This window comes from Tachyglossus aculeatus, unplaced genomic scaffold (assembly GCF_015852505.1).
Source record: "Tachyglossus aculeatus isolate mTacAcu1 unplaced genomic scaffold, mTacAcu1.pri SUPER_34, whole genome shotgun sequence".
Taxonomy (NCBI): Eukaryota; Metazoa; Chordata; class Mammalia; order Monotremata; family Tachyglossidae; genus Tachyglossus; species Tachyglossus aculeatus.
This window is the reverse complement of record NW_024044839.1, coordinates 731,307-749,905: the sequence shown is the minus strand read 5'-3', so window position 1 is coordinate 749,905 and position 18,599 is coordinate 731,307. Positions and strand designations below refer to the sequence as shown.

General features: G+C 54.2%; 1 protein-coding gene across 1 annotated transcript; it reads left to right on the top strand.

Annotated features, from left to right (window-relative positions):
• Window positions 1-9,349: 9,349 nt before the first annotated feature.
• Window positions 9,350-17,542, top strand: SLC25A19 (solute carrier family 25 member 19). Its single transcript, XM_038741950.1, has 7 exons — window positions 9,350-9,414; window positions 12,186-12,355; window positions 13,475-13,630; window positions 14,222-14,392; window positions 15,149-15,332; window positions 15,631-15,761; window positions 16,276-17,542. Exons 2-7 carry the CDS (start codon window positions 12,224-12,226, stop codon window positions 16,480-16,482), a joined length of 981 nt encoding a protein of 326 aa, XP_038597878.1. The 5' UTR covers window positions 9,350-9,414; window positions 12,186-12,223; the 3' UTR covers window positions 16,483-17,542.
• The last annotated feature ends 1,057 nt before the right edge of the window (window positions 17,543-18,599 follow it).

Here is an 18,599-nt window from a genome sequence, read left to right as displayed (position 1 = left end):
GTGGGCCGCTTCCTCCGTCCCCTGTCTTCTCTTCCTCCTCCTCCTCCTCTCCTCCTCCTCCTCCTCCAGCCATAGCCCGAGGCCTCTATGGCGCCCTGCACCTGGACCACATGATTGTTGATTCTGGAATTGCTGTCTCTCTCAAAGCCTTGCAGACATTCGTTTTTGTGTGTGTGTGTATAGAAAATCCGAAATCAGTGTTTCAATAAACAAGGCCTGTGTACTTAATCCTTTAACTCTGCGGCAGCAGCAACTCGGTAGGTAGTAATTAACTGTGAATAATAAACCGACAGTGTATTCTTGACTTGGGAATCGGAATTTTTTTTTTTTCCCCTGCTTGATCTCCAGTGAAACTCGAGCCCGGTGGGGAGCTGGCAGGAGAGACGGACGAGCGGCGGCTGCCCCCCACCCGCCCCCCCCCAGCCATTTTGCTCTTGAACTTTTCCCCTCGATGTGGGGAAGGAGCCGCCGGCAGACCGAGGGCGTCTCTAAGCCATTTTCGGAGCGGGAACCGGTCAACTGAGACCGCACGGCTCACGGGGCCTGGGCCGAGCTGGAGGGGAGGACCCGAGGTGAGTCAAAGTGGAGGCCGTTTCTGCAGAAGAGGGAGCGGCCGTCATTCCGTGGACTCTGAAAAGAGGAAGTCTGTCCTGATCTCATGAGCGGGGCTGGAGCCTAGCAACCCATCTGCCCAAGGGAGAGCCGGCCACCAGTCAGTCAAACAATGGTATTTATTACGGAGCGCTTACTGCGTGTGGAGTACTGCACTGAGCGCCGGAGAGGGGACAGGAGAGTTAGTAGAAACGATCCCTGCCCCTGAGGAGCTCACCATCTAGCTGGGGAGACAGACGGTAAAATAGATTACAGGTGCTCCCGAGGATATTTATTGAGTTGGTGGTACTTATTGAGCGCTTACTGTGTATAGAGTACTATACTGGGCACTTGGGAGGGGACAATTTAGCTGGGGAGACAGACGCTAAAATAGATTACAGGAAACGGATGCTACCAAGGATAAGTGGTATCGAGCGCTTACTGTGTGTAAGAGCAAGAACGGGTATCGAATCCCCTTTTTGCAAATGAGGAAACTGAGGCACAGAGAAGTTATTTGTCCGAGGTCACAAGTAGCGGAGTGGAGATTAGAACCCGGGTCTTCTGACTCCCAGACTTGTGCCCTTTCCGTTAGGCCACACTGCTTCCAGACACTAAATTACAGGTAGGGAATGCTACCGAGGACAACGTATCAGTCGGTGGTATTTATTGAGCACTTTGTGCGGAGCATCGCGCTAAGCGATTAAGATGTCTGTATGTGAGATCTGTAATATCCGCGAGTGCTGTGGCTGAGCGTCTAAGTGCTTAACGGGTAAGGATTCATGCGCAGAGGGGTAGGGAGGGAGAATCGGGGTGGGAAGATGAGGTGAGTCAGGGATTAGTGACTAATTTGATTCCAGAAGGGTCTTGGAGATGGGGAGGGCAGGGGTCTGTGGGTGGTGAAGGGGGCGGGTGGGGGCTCCGGGCAGGGGAAGGGTATGAGTTGGGGGCGGAGGTGGGGGAGAAGGGAAACTGGGAACGGTGGCCGGGAGGCCTTTAGCGGTGCCGAAGCGCGCTGAGCTGTTGTACAACTGTGAGATTCCTTTATGAAGCATTCACTGTGTGCCAAGCACTGAGCGCTAAGGAAGGTAATAATAATAATGTTGGTATTTAAGTGCTTACTATGTGCAAAGCACTGTTCTAAGCGCTGGGGTAAATACAAGGTAATCAGGTTGTCCCACAAGGGGCTCACAGTCTTCATCCCCATTTTCCAGCTAAGGGAACTGAGGCCCAGAGAAGTGAAGTGACTTGCCCAAAGTCACTCAGCTGACAAGCGGCGGAGCTGGGATTTGAACCCACGGCCTCTGACTCCAAAGCCCGTGCTCTTTCCACTGAGCCATGCCGCTTCCCAGTGCCTCAAACTACCTTTCCCTGCCCTGACTCGGAGCTCCTGTCCCAAGAGGCAGAGAGGGCGGGGATCTTCCCATTATTTGGCAGAAGCTGAGAGAGCCCCGAGGTCAGCCAGCGGGCCCGGGGGACGTCCAGACCCAGACTCTGACCAGACGGTCTGTATGTAATAATAATAATAATGATGGCATTTATTAAGCGCTTACTATGTGTAAAGTACTGTTCTAAGCGCTGGGGAGGTTACAAGGTGATCAGGTTGTCCCACAGGGGGCTCACAGTCTTCATCCCCATTTTACAGATGAGGGAGCTGAGGCCCGGAGAAGTTAAGTAACTTGCCCAAAGTTACACAGCTGACATTTGGCGGAGCTCTGACATGTAGGCTCTGTCCACACGGCCTGCCACTTGGACTCTCCCCGACAGTCGGGAATCTGTGGGGTTTGGGGTAGAGCAACACCCTTTTTACTTGTACATATCTATTCTATTTATTTTATTTTGTTAATACGTTTTGTTCTGTCTCCCCCTTCTAGACTGTGAGCCCACTGTTGGGTAGGGACTGTCTCTATATGTTGCCAACTTGGACTTCCCAAGTGCTTAGTACAGTGCTCTGCACACAGTAAGCGCTCGATAAATACTATTGATTGATTGACTGGAAGCTCCGGTGTGGAACCAGTGCCCCTTTGCCGGGAATGGCTGTGCCCTCCTCAGGGGTTCTCCGGGAGACAGGGCCAGCGGGCGTGGCATCTACTCCCAACTGGCAGGTGGGGCGAGGAGCACAGGACCCAGAGCCCGGAGGTCTGGGTTCTATTCCCTGCTCGGCCGCCGACCTGCTGTGTGACCTCGGGTGGGTCAGTCAACCTCTCTGAACCTTCCGTGTCCTCATTTGCTAAAGGGGGATCAGATCCCTGCTCTCCCTCGCTGGTGAAGCGGCACGGCCTAGCGGATAGAGCTCAGGCCTCGGAGTCAGAAGGACCTGGGTTCTAATTCCAGCACTGCCGCTTGTCTTCTGTGTGACCCTGGGCAAGTCACTTCACTTCTCTGTGCCTCAGTTACTTCATACATAAAATGGGGATTAAGACCGTGAGCCTCATGTGGGACAGGGCCTGTGTCCAGCCCGATTTGTTTTTATCCATACCAGCGCTTAATACAACGCCTGGCACATAATAAGTGCTTAACAAATACCACTATTATCATCAATCAATCAATCAATCGTATTTATTGAGCACTTACTGTGTGCAGAGCACTGTACTGAGCGCTTGGGAAGTACAAGTTGGCAACATATAGAAACGGTCCCTACCCAACAGTGGGCTCACAGTCTAGAAGGGGGAGACAGAGAACAAAACAAAACATATTAACAAAATAAAATAAATAGAATAGATATGTACAAGTAAAATAAATAGAATAATAAATACGTACAAACGTATATACATATATACAGGTGCTGTGGGGAAGGGAAGGAGGTTTCCACTAGGCCACATTGCTTTCTAAAATCTCTTGAAACATAAAAACTGCACATTTGGGGTTTTTTAATGGTAGCTGTTAAGTGCTCACTAATGGGCCAGCCTATGAACTAAGCGCTGGGGTAGAGACAAGGTGATCAGGTTGGACACAATCCATGTCTCTCATAGGGCTCATAGTCTTAGTCCCCATTCTACAAATGAAGTAACTGACGCACAGAGAAGTGAAGTGGCTTGCCCATGGTCACACAGCAGACACGTGGCCGAGCCGGGGTTAGAACCCAAGTTCTTCTGACGCCCAGGCCCGTGCTCTATCCACTAGGCCACACTGCGCTTATTAACCATTTGAGCCTGGAAGTATGATTTCTATCATCATCATTATGAAGACCGTGAGCCCCAAGCAGGACAGGGACACAGTCCGATCTGATTCTCCGGGGTCCACCCCGGGGCCGGGCATAGTGCTTGGCACAGAATAGGCACTTAGCCAATGCCATCATTACGATGGTGATGAGCCAGGAGTGATTTGGGGAACAAAACACCCGACTGGCTGAGAAGAGGGGAGCGGTTTGTCCCCCTGGATCGGGGGCTTGACAGAAACCCATTCGCATCATCCTTCCAACCACCGGTCTCCACTTCCCGCACTGCTGCGGCCTAGATCTGAGTCACCCGAAGCCGGAGCTGGTCCGATTTCTGCTCATCCCCCCGCACCTGTGACTGCTGTTTTCTTTTCGCCTCCCAATCCCCGGGAGAGCCGCCGCGGGGCCGATGTCCAGTCCGACCCAGGGGCGCTTTCCAAAGTGGAGAAACCGCCCTGGCCCCAACAAGCTCCCAGCTCTTCCACCGTCTGGGACTGCCCGGTTGTTAGGAATGAAGAATAATACATGGTGATTATAAAGGGTGATTTTGAGAGAGCAACTCCTCAGTGAGCAGCGCTGGGTGAGATACACAGCTGGGACACCGTCCCCGGCCCACCTGGGGCACGCAGCGGAGGGAGGACGGGAATCCTGCCTTAGTTTTAGGCACACAGCAGGCCGGGAGCAGAAACAGGACCGAACCCAAGTCTCTGGAACCCTGGACTCAAGTCCCGTGCACCGGGATGTGTCCTAGAACCGGGAAGGTGCGGTGAGCAGAGATGTGAAGAGCGGCGCGTTGAGTCGAAGCAGGGCCGGGCTGTGACCGCAGGGTAACTCGAACATCACCTCCTCCAGGAGGCTTCCCAGACTGAGCCCCTTCCTTCCTCTCCCCCTCGTCCCCCTCTCCATCCCCCCATCTTACCTCCTTCCCTTCCCCACAGCACCTGTATATATGTATATATGTTCGTACATATTTATTTCTCTATTTTACTGTACATGTGTATTCTATTTATTTTATTTTCTTGGTATGTTTGGTTTTGCTCTCTGTCTCCCCCTTTTAGACTGTGAGCCCACTATTGGGTAGGGACTGTCTCTACATGTTGCCAACTTGTACTTCCCAAGCGCTTAGTACAGTGCTCTGCACACAGTAAGCGCTCAATAAATACGATTGATGATGACATCCGTGGCCTGGGAGGTCCCGGTTGGCGATTGACGGGTGGGTGCGTCCAGGAAATCAGCTCATCGCAGCTACCAGACAGGGGATCCTCTTGGGTCAGTGGTTATCTTAAAGGTGGTTGATTCATTTGTTAAATAAATTTTATAAAAATAAACCGGCAGGGAAACGAAACCTAAAAGGTCCGTGACCTTTCTGTTTCTGCACCTCTCACTCAAGGCTTTCCCAGGCTGGGGCATCCGGGGACCGGCGACGGGGGACGGAGGATGGAAGTGACCAGCTGGTGGGGGAAGCATGAAACTATGGGTAATAATAATAATAGTAATGGTATTTATTAAGCGCTTACTACGTGCAAAGCACTGTTCTAAGCACTGGGGAGATTACAAGGTGATCAGGTTGTCCCACAGGGGGCCCACAGTCTTAATCCTCATTTTGCAGATGAGGGAACTGAGGCCCAGAGAAGTGAAGTGACTTGCCCAAAGTCACACAGGTGACAAGTGGTGGAGCCGGGATTTGAACCCATGACCTCTGACTCCAAAGCCCGGGCTCTTTCCACTGAGCCACGCTGCTTCTCCACGCTGCTTCTCATGTGAAGGTAGTGGGGGACGAGGAGAGGAGTGTGTCTTTTCACGCCTCCTTTCTGTCTTCCGGAATTGGTCAGGGAACGGGTCTGTCAAATCTGTTGTATGGTACTCTCCCAAGTGCTTAGTACAGTGTTCTTTGAAGGTAATCTAATTTAAAATAGTCAATTTACCTGTTTTTAGTCTCTAAAATTTTTAACCAAACACATATCAATTAATAGGATCTTAGAACCATCTACCCCTGACCAATTGATTCCCGTTGATTCAGTGGTTACTTTTTCATAACGAAGTTCATCAAGAACAGAGTTGCTGCAGCACAGTAGAAGTGACTATCCAATAGTAAGCACTCAATAAATAGCTTTGATTGATTGATTCTACCCTGTCTTTTAAGATTTGCGACACGGGAAATCAGCTGGATAGAAAAGGAGGGGTTTTTTTGGCTTTTTGGGGGGTTTTTTGGTGAAAGGTGGGGTCAGAGCCAAGAAACTAAGATTCACTGTGGTAGCTTGGTTTACCTCGGCCTCATCTTGCCCTGGCACTTACTTTCCCAAATGTCACAGATGGTTCGGCTTTCTGAAAGAAGCAGTATGAAAATGACAGCAACAGGGGGTAAAGTGGGGAGGGCTTTAAAGCTTCCCCTCTTAATTAATTGCATGTGCCCAGGTCGGGGGGCGGGCGGAGGGAGCTAAGATCTCTAGGAGGCCGGGAAAGTTATGCAGTTTGGGACACGGGGGTCAACGGCGGGCTGAAGCTGAACCGATCACATTGCCCGCATTACAAGAAAGTCATCGTGCCCTTCCCGCCCCGCCACATCCTTCTCTTCTGGGCAGCTGCTCTGAGCCGTCCTAGGCCCGGTTGCGATCAGGAAGAGTTGAAGGGAGCCCAACCGGGAAGGGCATTCATTCAATCGTATTTATTGATTGCTTACTGTGTGCATACCAAGCACTTGGGAAGTACAAATCGGCAACGTATAGAGACGGTCCCTACCCAACAATGGGCTCACAGTCTAGAAGGGGGAGACAGACAACAAAACAAAACATGTAGACAGGTAGACAGCAGAGGGAGGGTACCCAGGGCAGCTTGGCTTGTCTAAATAGCAAGACGGTTTCAGGGACAAAACCGATGGACTCTCCAGAGACAATTCTGTAACTCGGTCCCCGTCCCTTGGTGCTGAAAATAGAGGAACGGATCTTTATATTTTGCTGTTGAATTTCTTACCGTTCCCGTGACCAACCTGAATCTGAGATTCCGCAGCCCTTTGCTGACCGAACTACTTCCAGACCCTCCAGGCAGCAGGTTACAGTGAGAGGCAGACACAGGTTTGGAGAGTCTGGGACACCCTTGCTATTAAAATCTCCTTGTCCCAGAGCCTAATTAATGATGGTATTTGTTAATAATAATAATAATGTTGGTATTTGTTAAGCGCTTACTATGTGGCAAGCACTGTTCTAAGCGCTGGGGTAGATTCAAGGTAATCAGGTTGGACACAGTTAAGCGCTTACTATGTGCAAAGCACCATTCGAAGCGCGGTGCTCCTGCCAGCTTGCGCTGGAGCCTACATTCCTGGCAACCAGCCCTGGCCAGTGAAAGCCAAACTGGAAATTGATCCCGAATGATGGCATATGCGTCTTCCAGTGGCCTGGTGGGAAGAGATAATATAATAATAATGATGGTATTTGTTAAACACTATATGCAAAGCACTGTTATAAGCGCTGGGGAGGTTACAAGGTGAGCAGGTTGTCCCATGGGGGGCTCCCAGTTTTAATCCCCATTTTACAGATGAGGTAACTGAGGCACAGAGAAGTTAAGTGACTTGCCCAAAGTCACACAGCTGACAGTTGGCGGAGCTGGGATTTGAACCCATGACCTCTGACTCCAAAGCCCGGGCTCTTTCCACTGAGCCACGCTGCCTCTCAAGAGATATGAGAAGCAGGAGTCGTGGGTTTTAATCCCAGCTCAGCCACTTATACACTGTGTGACCTTGAGCAAGTCACCTAACTTATCTGTGCCTCAGTTACCTCATCTGTAAAATGAGGATTGAGACTGTGAGCCCCATGTGGGACAAGGACTGTGTCCAACCTGATTACCTTGCATCTTCCCCAGCGTTTAAAACAGTGCTCGACCCACAATAAGTACTTAGCCCACTGTTGGGTAGGGACTGTCTCTATATGTTGCCAACTTGTACTTCCCAAGCACTTAGTACAGTGTTCTGCACACAGTAAGCGCTCAATAAATACGATTGATTGATTGATTCACAAATACCATAATAATAATAATAATAATTGGGAGTCAGAGCACGTGGGTTCTAATCCCTGGTCTGCCACATGTCTGCTTGGGCAAGTCACTGCTGTAGCTGGGCCTCAGTTACCTCATCTGTAAAATGGGGATTAAGACTGTGAGGCCCACATGGGACGGGGGATTGTGCCCAACCTGATTACTTTGTATTCATTCATTCATTTATTCAATTGTATTGAGCACTTACTGTGTGCCGAGCACTGTACTAAGCGCTTGGGAAGTACGAGTTGGCAACATATAGACTGTGGGCCCGTTGTTGGGTAAGGGCCGTCTCTATATGTTGCCAACTTGTACTTCCCAAGCGCTTAATACAGTGCTCTGCACACAGTAAGCGCTCAATAAATACGATTGAATGACTGAATATAAAGACGGTCCCTACCCAACAACGGGCTCGCAGTCTAGTCTTTGTATCGACCCCAGCGCCAACTTGTACTTCCCAAGCGCTTAGTACAGTGCTCTGCACACAGTAAGCGCTCAATAAATATGATTGAATGAATGAATATAGAGACAGTCCCTACCCAACAATGGACTCGCAGTCTAGTCTTTGTATCGACCCCAGCGCCAGCTTGTACTTCCCAAGCACTTAGTACAGTGCTCTGCACACAGTAAGCGCTCAATAAATACGATTGATTGAATGAATGAATATAGAGACGGTCCCTACCCCACAACGGGCTCACAGTCTAGTCTTTGTAATGACCCCAGCGCTTCGATCAGTGGTTGGCACACAGTAGGCGCTTAACAAAACCTATTATTATTGTGATGATCATTGTCATTATTATTATTCCAGACCTCACGCTAGAGAAGTAGCGTGGCTCAGTGGAAAGAGAACGGGCTTTGGAGTCAGAGGTCACGGGTTCAAATCCCTCCTCCGCCAATTGTCAGCTATGTGGACCTTGGGCAAGTCACTTCACTTCTCTGGGCCTCAATTCCCTCATCTGTAAAATGGGGGTTAAGACTGTGAGGCACCCCGTGGGACAACCTTATCACCTTGTAACCTCCCCAGCGCTTAGAATCAATCAATCGTATTTATTGAGCGTTTACTGTGTGCAGAGCACTGTACTAAGCGCTTGGGAAGTACAAGTTGGCAACATATAGAGACGGTCCCTACCCAACAGTGGCTCACAGTCTAAAATACGATTGAATGAATAAAAGGAAAATAGGTTCTACTGAGATTTGAACTCGGATCGCAGGATTCAAAGTCCAGAGTGCTAACCATTACACCATAGAACAGTGCTTTGCACATAGTAATAGCTTAATAAATGCTATTATTATTATTATTATTATTTATTATTAAGGCGCCTGCTCGGTGGAACTCCATCACCCAGAATCCTCTCCGCGGCCAAGGAGGGCGGGCACCACCTCCGCTCAGAGACTACATTACCCAGAAGGCCAGAGGGGAGGCAGTTTTTGCGCAGGCGCGGACGGTTTCCCTCTAGCCCCGCCCCCAGCCAGTGACCGTTGGTGGAGCGGAGTGGGGTCCTGCCCTGTGATTGGTCAGCGGGCCCGCCGCTTGCGCGCGGAGAGAGCCGGAGCGGCCGGCCGAGGCGGGACGCCGGCGCCGCCCTAGAGGCGAGCTGGGGGGAGGCAGGCACCGGCACCGCTTCTGCTTCTCTCCGAGCCGGGTGAGTGATGACCCATTTTATTTGTACATATTTATTCCATTTATTTTATTTTGTTAATATGTTTTGTTGTCTGTCTCCCCCTTCTAGACTGTGAGCCCGCTGTTGGGTAGGGACCGTCTCTCTATGTTGCCAACTTGGACTTCCCAAGAGCTTAGTACAGTGCTCTGCACACAGTAAGCGCTCAATAAATACGATTGAATGAATGAATAATAATAATAATAATGATGGCATTTGTTAAGCTCTTACTATGTGCAGAGCACTGTTCTTAGCGCGGTGGGGGGGAACACAGGGTGACCAAGTTGTCCCACGTGGGGCTCACAGCCTTAATCCCCATTTTACAGATGAGGTAACTGAGGCTCAGAGAAGTTAAGTGACTTGCCCAAGGTCACACGGCAGACATGAATGAATGAATCAATCTCCCCGCGTCCTCCCGCCCGCACCTCCATGAGCCCGTTGTCGGGTAGGGACCGGCTCTATCTGTTGCCAAATTGTACTTCCCAAGCGCTCAGTCCAGTGCTCTGCACACAGTACGCGCTCAATAAATACGATTGAATGAATGAATACAAAGTAATCAGGTTGGACACGGTCCCTGGCCCACGTGGGGCTCACAGTCTTAATCCCCATTTTACAGATGAGGGAACTGAGGCCCAGCTACAGCAGTGACTTGCCCAAACAGACGTGTGGCAGAGCAGGGATGTTCGCCTCCACACACACACACACACACACTCATACACACATCTCGCCTCCTCCCCCTCCCACTGGGCGTCCTAACCACTCCCCCCACATTGGGGTGTCGCCCCACTGACGGCGTACTCGGACCCCTCCTCTCTCCCGCCCCCCCCCCCCCCTTCCAAACACAGAAAGGGAAGCAGCGTGGCCTAGTGGGGAAGTGACCTTGGGCGAGTCGTTTCACTTCTCCGCGTCTCATTTACCTCATCTGTAAAATGGGGTTGAAGGCCCTGTGCTTCCCCCGCATTCATTCACTCAATCAATCGTATTTATTGAACGCTTACCGTGTGCAGGGCACTGGACTAAGCGCTTGACCCCACAGACTGTGAGCCCCACGTGGGGCGAGGACCGTATCTGACCTGATTATCTTCTACTCCAGCGCTCAGTACGGACAGTAAGCGCCATTTCGCAAAATGCCCCAATTCTCACGATTAGACAGGCTGTCAGTGGACACCCCTCCCTTCCAGGTCACCGACCCACGAGCTCACCCTCCTTGCAGCTCTGCTATGGAGCCCGGGTGGGCCTGACCCCGCATGTAACCCCTGTGTGCCCTTGGGACACTTAGTTCTTCCCTCCTGTCTCCAGCGGAGAAGAGGGTGAGAAAGAGAGGCATCGGCCTCCCCCTGTCCAGTGGGCCCTGCGGAATCAGGCGAAAGTGGAACTGGTAGGGAATACATCATCATCATCATCATCGTCAATCGTATTTATTGAGCGCTTACTGTGTGCAGAGCACTGTGCTAAGCGCTTGGGAAGTACAAGTTGGCAACATATAGAGACAGTCCCTATCCAGCAGTGGGCTCACAGTCTAAAAGGGGGAGACAGGGAAATACATCTGCTAATTCCGTTCTATTGGACACTCCCAGGGGCTTAGTACAATGCTGTGTGCATAGGAAGCGCTCAGTAAATAATAATAATGGCGTTCATTAAGCGCTAACTATGTGCAAAGCACTGTTTTCAGTGCTGGGGAGGTTACAAGGTGATCAGGTTGTCCCACGGAGGGCTCACAGTCTTCACCCCCATTTTACAGATGAGGTAACTGACCCTTCCTTCCTCTCCCCCTTGTGCCCCTCTCCATCCCCCTCATCTTACCTCCTTCCCTTCCCCACAGCACCTGTATATATGTGTATATGTTTGTACTTATTTATTACTCTATTTTACTTGTACATATCTATTCTATTTATTTTGTTAGTCTGTTTGGTTTTGTTCTCCGTCTCCCCCTTCTAGACTGTGAGCCCGCTGTTGGGTAGGGACTGGCTCTATATGTTGCCAACTTGGACTTCCCAAGCGCTTAGTACAGTGCTCCACACACAGTAAGCGCTCAATAAATACAATTGATTGATTGATTGAGGCACAGAGAAGTGAAGTGACTTGCTCAAAGTCACACAGCTGACAATTGGCAGAGCCAGGATTTGAACCCAGGACCTCTGACTCCAAAGCCCGTGCTCTTTTTTCCACTGAGCCACGCTGCTTTTCTAAATCTTTGATTGATCTATCGGCTGGGACCAGCCAGGGGAGGAGCTCCCAGCTGATTCCCTCTACATCCGGGGGATTGAACAGGGAACAGAACAGCCCGTCTCGGCCCCACTCGAGCTCTCCGGAGACACGCTGTTTCACTCCCAGGAAGGGCTGGGCATCGTCCAGTGGTGGAGTCCACCGCGTTCTCAAGTTGTGGCTCACCGTGTCCGGCATGGCTCAGTCCCTACTGAAAAATCTCTCCCCTTGGGGGAGGAAATGGGGCACAGGAAATGTGGCTGGGTGGAGGACACGGAGTGGGAGGAGAGGAGAGCTGAGGCGAGGGAGGGTGGGAGACAGAAAAGGCATTGCCTGCTGAGGCAGGGACATGGACCGGCCGACCGCACCGGGCCTCTCCCGGCCCCGTGAGTAACGGCAGCACAGGAGACTGAGACGGGGGGGAGAAGTGATGTCTCCAACTGGGGAAGGGGGTCCCCAAGGGACCCGTGCCGATGTTCGGCACCGGGCTGCACGGTCTAAACCCGTGGACCCCCGGACCCGCTAACCCGGAGGTCGCAACTTGCGTCTAGGTCGGTGCGCATGGGCGGCGGCCGCAGCCGGGGCAGGGATGGTCGGCTATGACCCCGACGCGGAGGACAGGAGTAACTCCAAACTGGAAGTGGCAGCGGCCGGCTCCTTGTCTGGCCTCATCACCCGTGCCCTGGTCAGCCCTCTGGACGTCATCAAGATCCGCTTCCAGGTACTCCTCCCCCAGTTCCCCAGGCACAGGACCCCGGGGGGAACCTGGGAGATTCCCTTGGGATGGTCCAGCGTCAGCTTCCAGGAGCACTTCCCTTCCAGCCCCACTGTATGCTGGGTGGGAATGCCGGGAGATTCATTCATTCATTCATTCGTATTTATTGAGCACTTACTGTATGCAGAACACTGTACTAAGCACTTGGGAGAGTATAATATTAACAATGAACAGACACATTACCTGCCCACAACAAGCTTACAGTCTAGAGGGGGAGACAGATATTAATATAAATAAATTACAGATATGTAGATTCCCTAGGGCAGGGAAATTTATCTCGCACAGTGTGTGTTTTCCGTCATCATCAATCGTATTGAGCGCTTACCGTGTGCAGTGCACTGTACTAAGCACTTGGGAAGTACAAGTTGGCAACATATAGAAACAGTCCCTACCCAACACTGGGCTCACAGTCTAAAAGGGGGAGACGGAGAACAAAACCAACCATACTAACAAAATAAAATAAATAGAATAGATATCAATCAATCAATCAATCGTATTTATTGAGCGCTTACTGTGTGCAGAGCACTGTACTAAGCACTTGGGAAGTACAAGTCGGCAACATACAGAGACAGTCCCTACCCAACAGTGGGCTCACAGTCTAAAAGGGGGAGACAGAGAACAAAACCAAATATACTAACAAAATAAAATAAATAGAATAGATATGTACAAGTAAAATAAATAAATAAATAGAGTAATAAATATGTACAAACATATATACATATATACAGGTGCTGTGGGGAAGGGAAGGAGGTAAGATGGGGGGATGAAGAGAGGGACGAGGGGGAGAGGAAGGAAGGGGCTCAGTCTGGGAAGGCCTCCTGGAGGAGGTGAGCTCTCAGCAGGGCCTTGAAGGGAGGAAGAGAGCTAGCTTGGCGGGTGGGCAGAGGGATTGGGGGCATTCCAGGCCCGGGGGATGACGTGGGCCGGGGGTCGATGGCGGGACAGGCGAGAACGAGGTACGGTGAGGAGATTAGCGGCAGAAGTCCAGCAGTAGCCCCTGGCTCTGTCCAGGGCCTTGCCCTGAAAGCTCTTCCCTGTGTTCTCCCTTCCATCCCTGCTCCTTAGCTCCAGATCGAGTGCCTGTCCCCCCGGGACCCCCAAGCCAAGTACTATGGGATTGTGCAGGCCATACGCCAGATCCTGCAGGAGGAAGGGCCGGCCGCCTTCTGGAAGGGCCACATTCCGGCCCAGCTGCTCTCCATCAGCTATGGGGCAGTCCAGGTAGGTCACCGCCAAGGGGACCCGTTCCCCAGGGCAGGTGGGGGCTCGGTGGGGCCTAGGGGGACACGCCCAGCTGTCCGAGATATGGGGAGGGGGACTTGCGTGAGCCCCCACGGCGGGGAAGACCCACTCTCGAGAGCGGGCACAACTGACCCTTCTGACCCCAGAGTGCCGTGACCAAATTGGCTTGGGTTGTGGGATGAACCTCCCCATAAGTGGGGGGCGGGAGGAGGACGACAAAAGCAAAGCGTACGTCCTGCCCACAGGCAGCTTCCCGTCCAGCTTCTGTGGGGCCAGCAGCCACAGTTCAAGGGCTAGATCGATATCATCATCAATCGTATTTATTGAGCGCTTACTATGTGCAGAGCACTGTACTAAGCGCTTGGGAAGTACAAGTTGGCAACATATAGAGACAGTCCCTACCCAACAGTGGGCTCACAGATATGGGGCCTTTAAGCCTTTAGACTAAGGCCACCTCCGCTCCCATCCTATCTGATCGCCCCGGGCCCAGGGGAGAGCTTGTCCGGCCCCGCTGGCAAGGTCCCCGTCTCCGCTGCTGGCCCTGAAGCTGCACCCCCTCGACCTTGCCAGTTTGTGACCTTCGAGAGGCTGACCGAGCTGGCCCACCGAATGACCTCTTTCGACGCCCGGGATTTCTCGGTGCACTTTGTGTGTGGCGGCCTGGCGGCCTGCACCGCCACCTTGACCGTGCAGCCCCTGGACACCCTTCGCACCCGCTTTGCTGCCCAAGGAGAGCCCAAGGTGAGGGGCGGGCGCAGAGAGGGGCCGGCGGGGTCGCCCCGGCCTCGGAATCGGGCAGGGGGTGGGAGGGTGGGGAGGAAGGGATGGTTGAGTGGGCCTGAATGCCTGGGTTCGCTAAAGAGAAAACCTCGCCCGTGTACATGCCTTGGCCCGAGGGCAGAGACAGAAGTGGTAAAGTGAAGTCTCCCTGATCCCAGGGAAGCTGGGTGGTGTTGTTTTTTATGGTATTTTAGTGCTTACAATGTGCCAGGCGCTGTACTAAGTGCTGGAGCAGATAAGAGCAACTCAGGTCGGACATGGTCTTAATCCCCATTTTGCAGATGAGTTAACTGAGGTACAGAGAAGTTAAGTGATTTGTCCAAAGTCACACAGCAGCCAAGCGGCAGAGCCAGGATTGGAACCCAGGTCCTTCTGACTTTCGGGCCTGGTTTCTAACCACTATCCCACGATGAATGCCCCCCCACCACAGCTTCCTCCTCGGGGACGGGGCTGGAGGAAGTGGACTGGAATTGCAGCAAGGAAGAGTTGAGTTAGACCTAAGGAAGAACTTCCAGGCCCAAAGGGGATCAGGCTTCCAAGGAAGCACATGGTTTGTCCTCCCTGGCCACCAGAGCGAGGTGGAGCAAGAAGGGCCCCCCATGATCGGGAGCCCCTGAGGCTGTTTCTGGAATTCCTGGGTAGAGTCCCCAGGTCCGGTGCCAGGACGGGGCCGGGACCGCCTTTCGGCAGACCGATTCTCTCTGGGTGCGTCCGCAGGTGTACCGGAACCTCCGCCAGGCCGTGGGGTCCATGTACCGAAAGGAGGGGCCGCTGGCCTTCTATCGGGGCCTGGTCCCCACCCTGCTGGCTGTCTTCCCCTACGCCGGCTTCCAGTTCTCCTTCTACCGCGCCCTGCAGCAGGTCTACGAGTGGGCCGTGCCTGTGGATGGAAAGAGGAACGGTCAGTGGCGCCCGTCGTGCCTTAGCCCCCCGACCCTCCGCCGTTTCCAGCCAGCAGCAAGGGCAGCAGTTGTGGCTCCCGAGGAGGGTGGGGAGAGTGGAGGTCCCGGAGGTCTTCGCCCGACGGGAACCGGGCTGCGTTTTTGGCTTCCTGAACCGCATCACCCTCTCCGAGCCCCCACCACCTTCCTGACCGCGGGGACGGTGGGAGCGGGGGGAGACTCTGGCTGTGGCCTCCCCGGAGCTAGTTTGGGGGGGTCTGGGAGCTGACCTTTCCTGGGAACCCCGCCCTCTCATAGGAAACCTCAAAAACTTGCTGTGCGGGAGCGGAGCCGGAGTCCTCAGCAAGACCTTCACGTACCCCCTCGATCTTTTCAAGAAGAGGCTACAAGTGGGCGGCTTTGAGCAGGCCCGGGCCACCTTTGGACAGGTGAGGGGACCCACCCACCCCAGCTCCCAGACATTCCCTCTGACTCTCGGCTGCATTCCCCTCACACTGGCACCTCCTCCTCTCCCCTCGCCCACCAGTTCCCCCAAGGAGGGTCCAGCCTTTTCCTGGGCTTGGGAATGGGGAGGCAGTTGGTTGTCTTTTCCCTGGACTTGGCCCAGACGGAGAGGCTAGTGAGCCCTGTGGCTGCAGGGGGAGGACATGAGGGAGGGCGAGCCCAAGGGATGGTCAGTGAGTGTGGGCAAGGGAGTTCAGTCAGTGAGTGTACGGAGAACCACCCCGTCTTCCCCCTCCCAGGGCCGGGGAATGCCTCCGGCCAAACAGTGGCTTGGCCTCGGGGGGTCGGGACCCCTGAACCTCACAGGCCCAGCCTAGGCCGTGAAAGGGGTCTTTCCTGAGCTGCCACTCCACGGGCCTGGGTCCGGGGCCGCCTCCCCGGGGAGCCCGGCGCCGAGGGTGACGGCCCTCCTGTCTCCGCCCCCACCCCCCGCCCCAGGTTCGGACGTACACGGGCTTCCTGGACTGCGCTCGGCGGGTTTTGCAAGAGGAGGGCCCGCGCAGCTTCTTCAAGGGCCTGGCTCCCAGCCTGCTCAAGGCGGCCCTCTCCACCGGCTTCATCTTCTTCTGGTACGAGCAGTTCTGTAGCCTCTTCCACTGTCTCAGGGACCCCGAGCGCGAGGCCGGCCGGGCAGGGGGCAGCTAGGAGGCCCCGGATGGACCCGTTGGGGCCCGGATTTGCTGTCCTCCTCCCTCGGTCTGGAGGGCAGAGCGCAGCCCTGCCTCACTGTCGTTTGCTCGGCCCCCCCACCACGGACACTCGGCCAGGGCTGCTGCGGCCTTCTCTCCGTCTCCTCCTCCTCCTCCTCCTCGCAACCCTCCCTCCCTCCAGCTCGTGTCCCCGGGGTCCGAGAAAAGTCTGCGTCCTGGCAACTCCGCATCAGCTGCCGCCCGACGGGCCGGGGCCAGGACCTTGGTGGTGGCTTTGTGGGTGGGACGAGGCCTCCGGAGACCCCCGAGGGAAGGTGGGGAGTTATGAGAGCAGGAGAGGGAGCGGCCCCACCCTCTGTCCTTCCTGTTGAAAGCCACCAACGCTTCCCACCCAGGGCCCAGTCAGGGTGGGTCAGCCTTCGGGGCCGAGGTGGGCAGTGAGAGGCCGTAGCGGGCCAGGCCGCTCCCTCTGGAAGGGGTTGGCGGACTTGACCTCACCACCACCTTGGCCAATCCCCAAGGGCTCAGGTAGCAGGCAGCAGGAGTCACTTGGGCATGCCCTCCCACCTTCCCACCCTCTGCTCCCACGCTGGCCGGGCCCCCAACCTGATTCCCTGAGGGGGCTCTTGGCACCGAAGCCCTGAGCTCCTGCCCCCAAATGGCACCCACCCTGGGCCCCTCAGGAGGCATCTGGCGGGACGGGCATCGGGCCTGGGACGGAGCCCCCATGCCATGGTAGCATGGGCAGGGGGGTTGCATTGGGCAAGCAGAGGGGGCGTCCAGAGGCAGGGCCCCAAGAAAGGGCTCCCCAAGCATCAGAAGGGAAGCTGGAGATGGGCCGTTCCCCCAGCTTGTCCCCATCCTGGGGCCCACCACCCTCTGGGACACAGCCTTGGGTTCCCCGGGGATCTGAGCCCACTCCGGTGCATTAGCAGGGCCATGTGGCACAGCCTGGCTGCAGCGGGGACAGGAGAGAGGCTCCCAGGTTGCCCAGGCCCCAAAGTTTGGGGCTTCTTTGCTGTCGGGGCATACTGCACACATGCCTGGCCTTCGCCCCCAGCCCCCCAGTGCCATTTGCACATGGCTTTCCCACTCGTGTGGCCTCATTTGTGTCTGTCTCCATCCTCTCCCCTCTTCCCTGGGGAGTGGGCCCCTGCTGGGTCAGGTCACCGGCAGCAGCCAGGAGGTACCCATTCCCTCCTGTGGCAGCTAATACTTCCTCTCTGCTGGGTGGGACGGCGGGGGGCCGCTGAATGGGGGTCACGAATGGCCTGCAGAGCTCTGAGCGCCCTCCGGTCCGGCCCGCTCCCTCACCTCCCCTGCAGGGAGGGCAGCAGGAGGATTTTATTTTTTTTATAGACTCCCCTCACTCCATTAAAGTTGGTCAGCCACACTCACTCTGGCTCAATCCTCTTTCTTCTGCGAGGCCCGGGGTGCCCCGGGGGAGGATGGGGGGGGCGGGGGTCTCTGTGGGGACGCCAAGGGTCATGGCATGAGGGTGGAGGATGGGCTTAGGGGGTCCTGGTGCCAAGACGGAGGGGGACATGGAGGACATGGGGCGGGGGGGTCCCCCTGGGGTCCCCCAGGCCTGGAATGCCCTCCCTCTGCCCATCCACCAAGCTAGCTCTCTTCCTCCCTTCAAGGCCCTACTGAGAGCTCACCTCCTCCAGGAGGCCTTCCCACACCGAGCCTCCTCCTTCTTCTCCCCCTCCTCCCCCTCTCCACAGCACCTGTGTATATGTATATATGTTTGTACGTATTTATTTATTTATTTATTTATTTATTTATTTTATCTGTACATATTTATTCTAATTATTTTATTTTGTTAATATGTTTTGTTTTGTTCTCTGTCTGCCCCTTCTAGACTGTGAGCCCACTGTTGGGTAGGGACCGTCTCTAGATGTTGCCAGCTTGTACTTCCCAAGCGCTTAGTACAGTGCTCTGCACACAGTAAGCGCTCAATAAATACGATTGAATGAATGACTGAATGAATGAATGAATGAATTCCCAGACTGAGCCCCTTCCTTCCTCTCCCCCTCGTCCCCCTCTCCATCCCCCCATCTTGCCTCCTTCCCTTCCCCACAGCACCTGTATATATGTATATATGTTTGT

Coding starts and splice junctions, on each gene's coding strand:
- SLC25A19 (XM_038741950.1), top strand. CDS start 12,224: ATGGTCGGCTATGACCCCGACGCGGAGGACAGGAGTAACTCCAAACTG. Junction 12,356..13,474: donor TCATCAAGATCCGCTTCCAG/GTACTCCTCCCC, acceptor CCTGCTCCTTAG/CTCCAGATCGAGTGCCTGTC. Junction 15,762..16,275: donor CCCGGGCCACCTTTGGACAG/GTGAGGGGACCC, acceptor CCCCCGCCCCAG/GTTCGGACGTACACGGGCTT.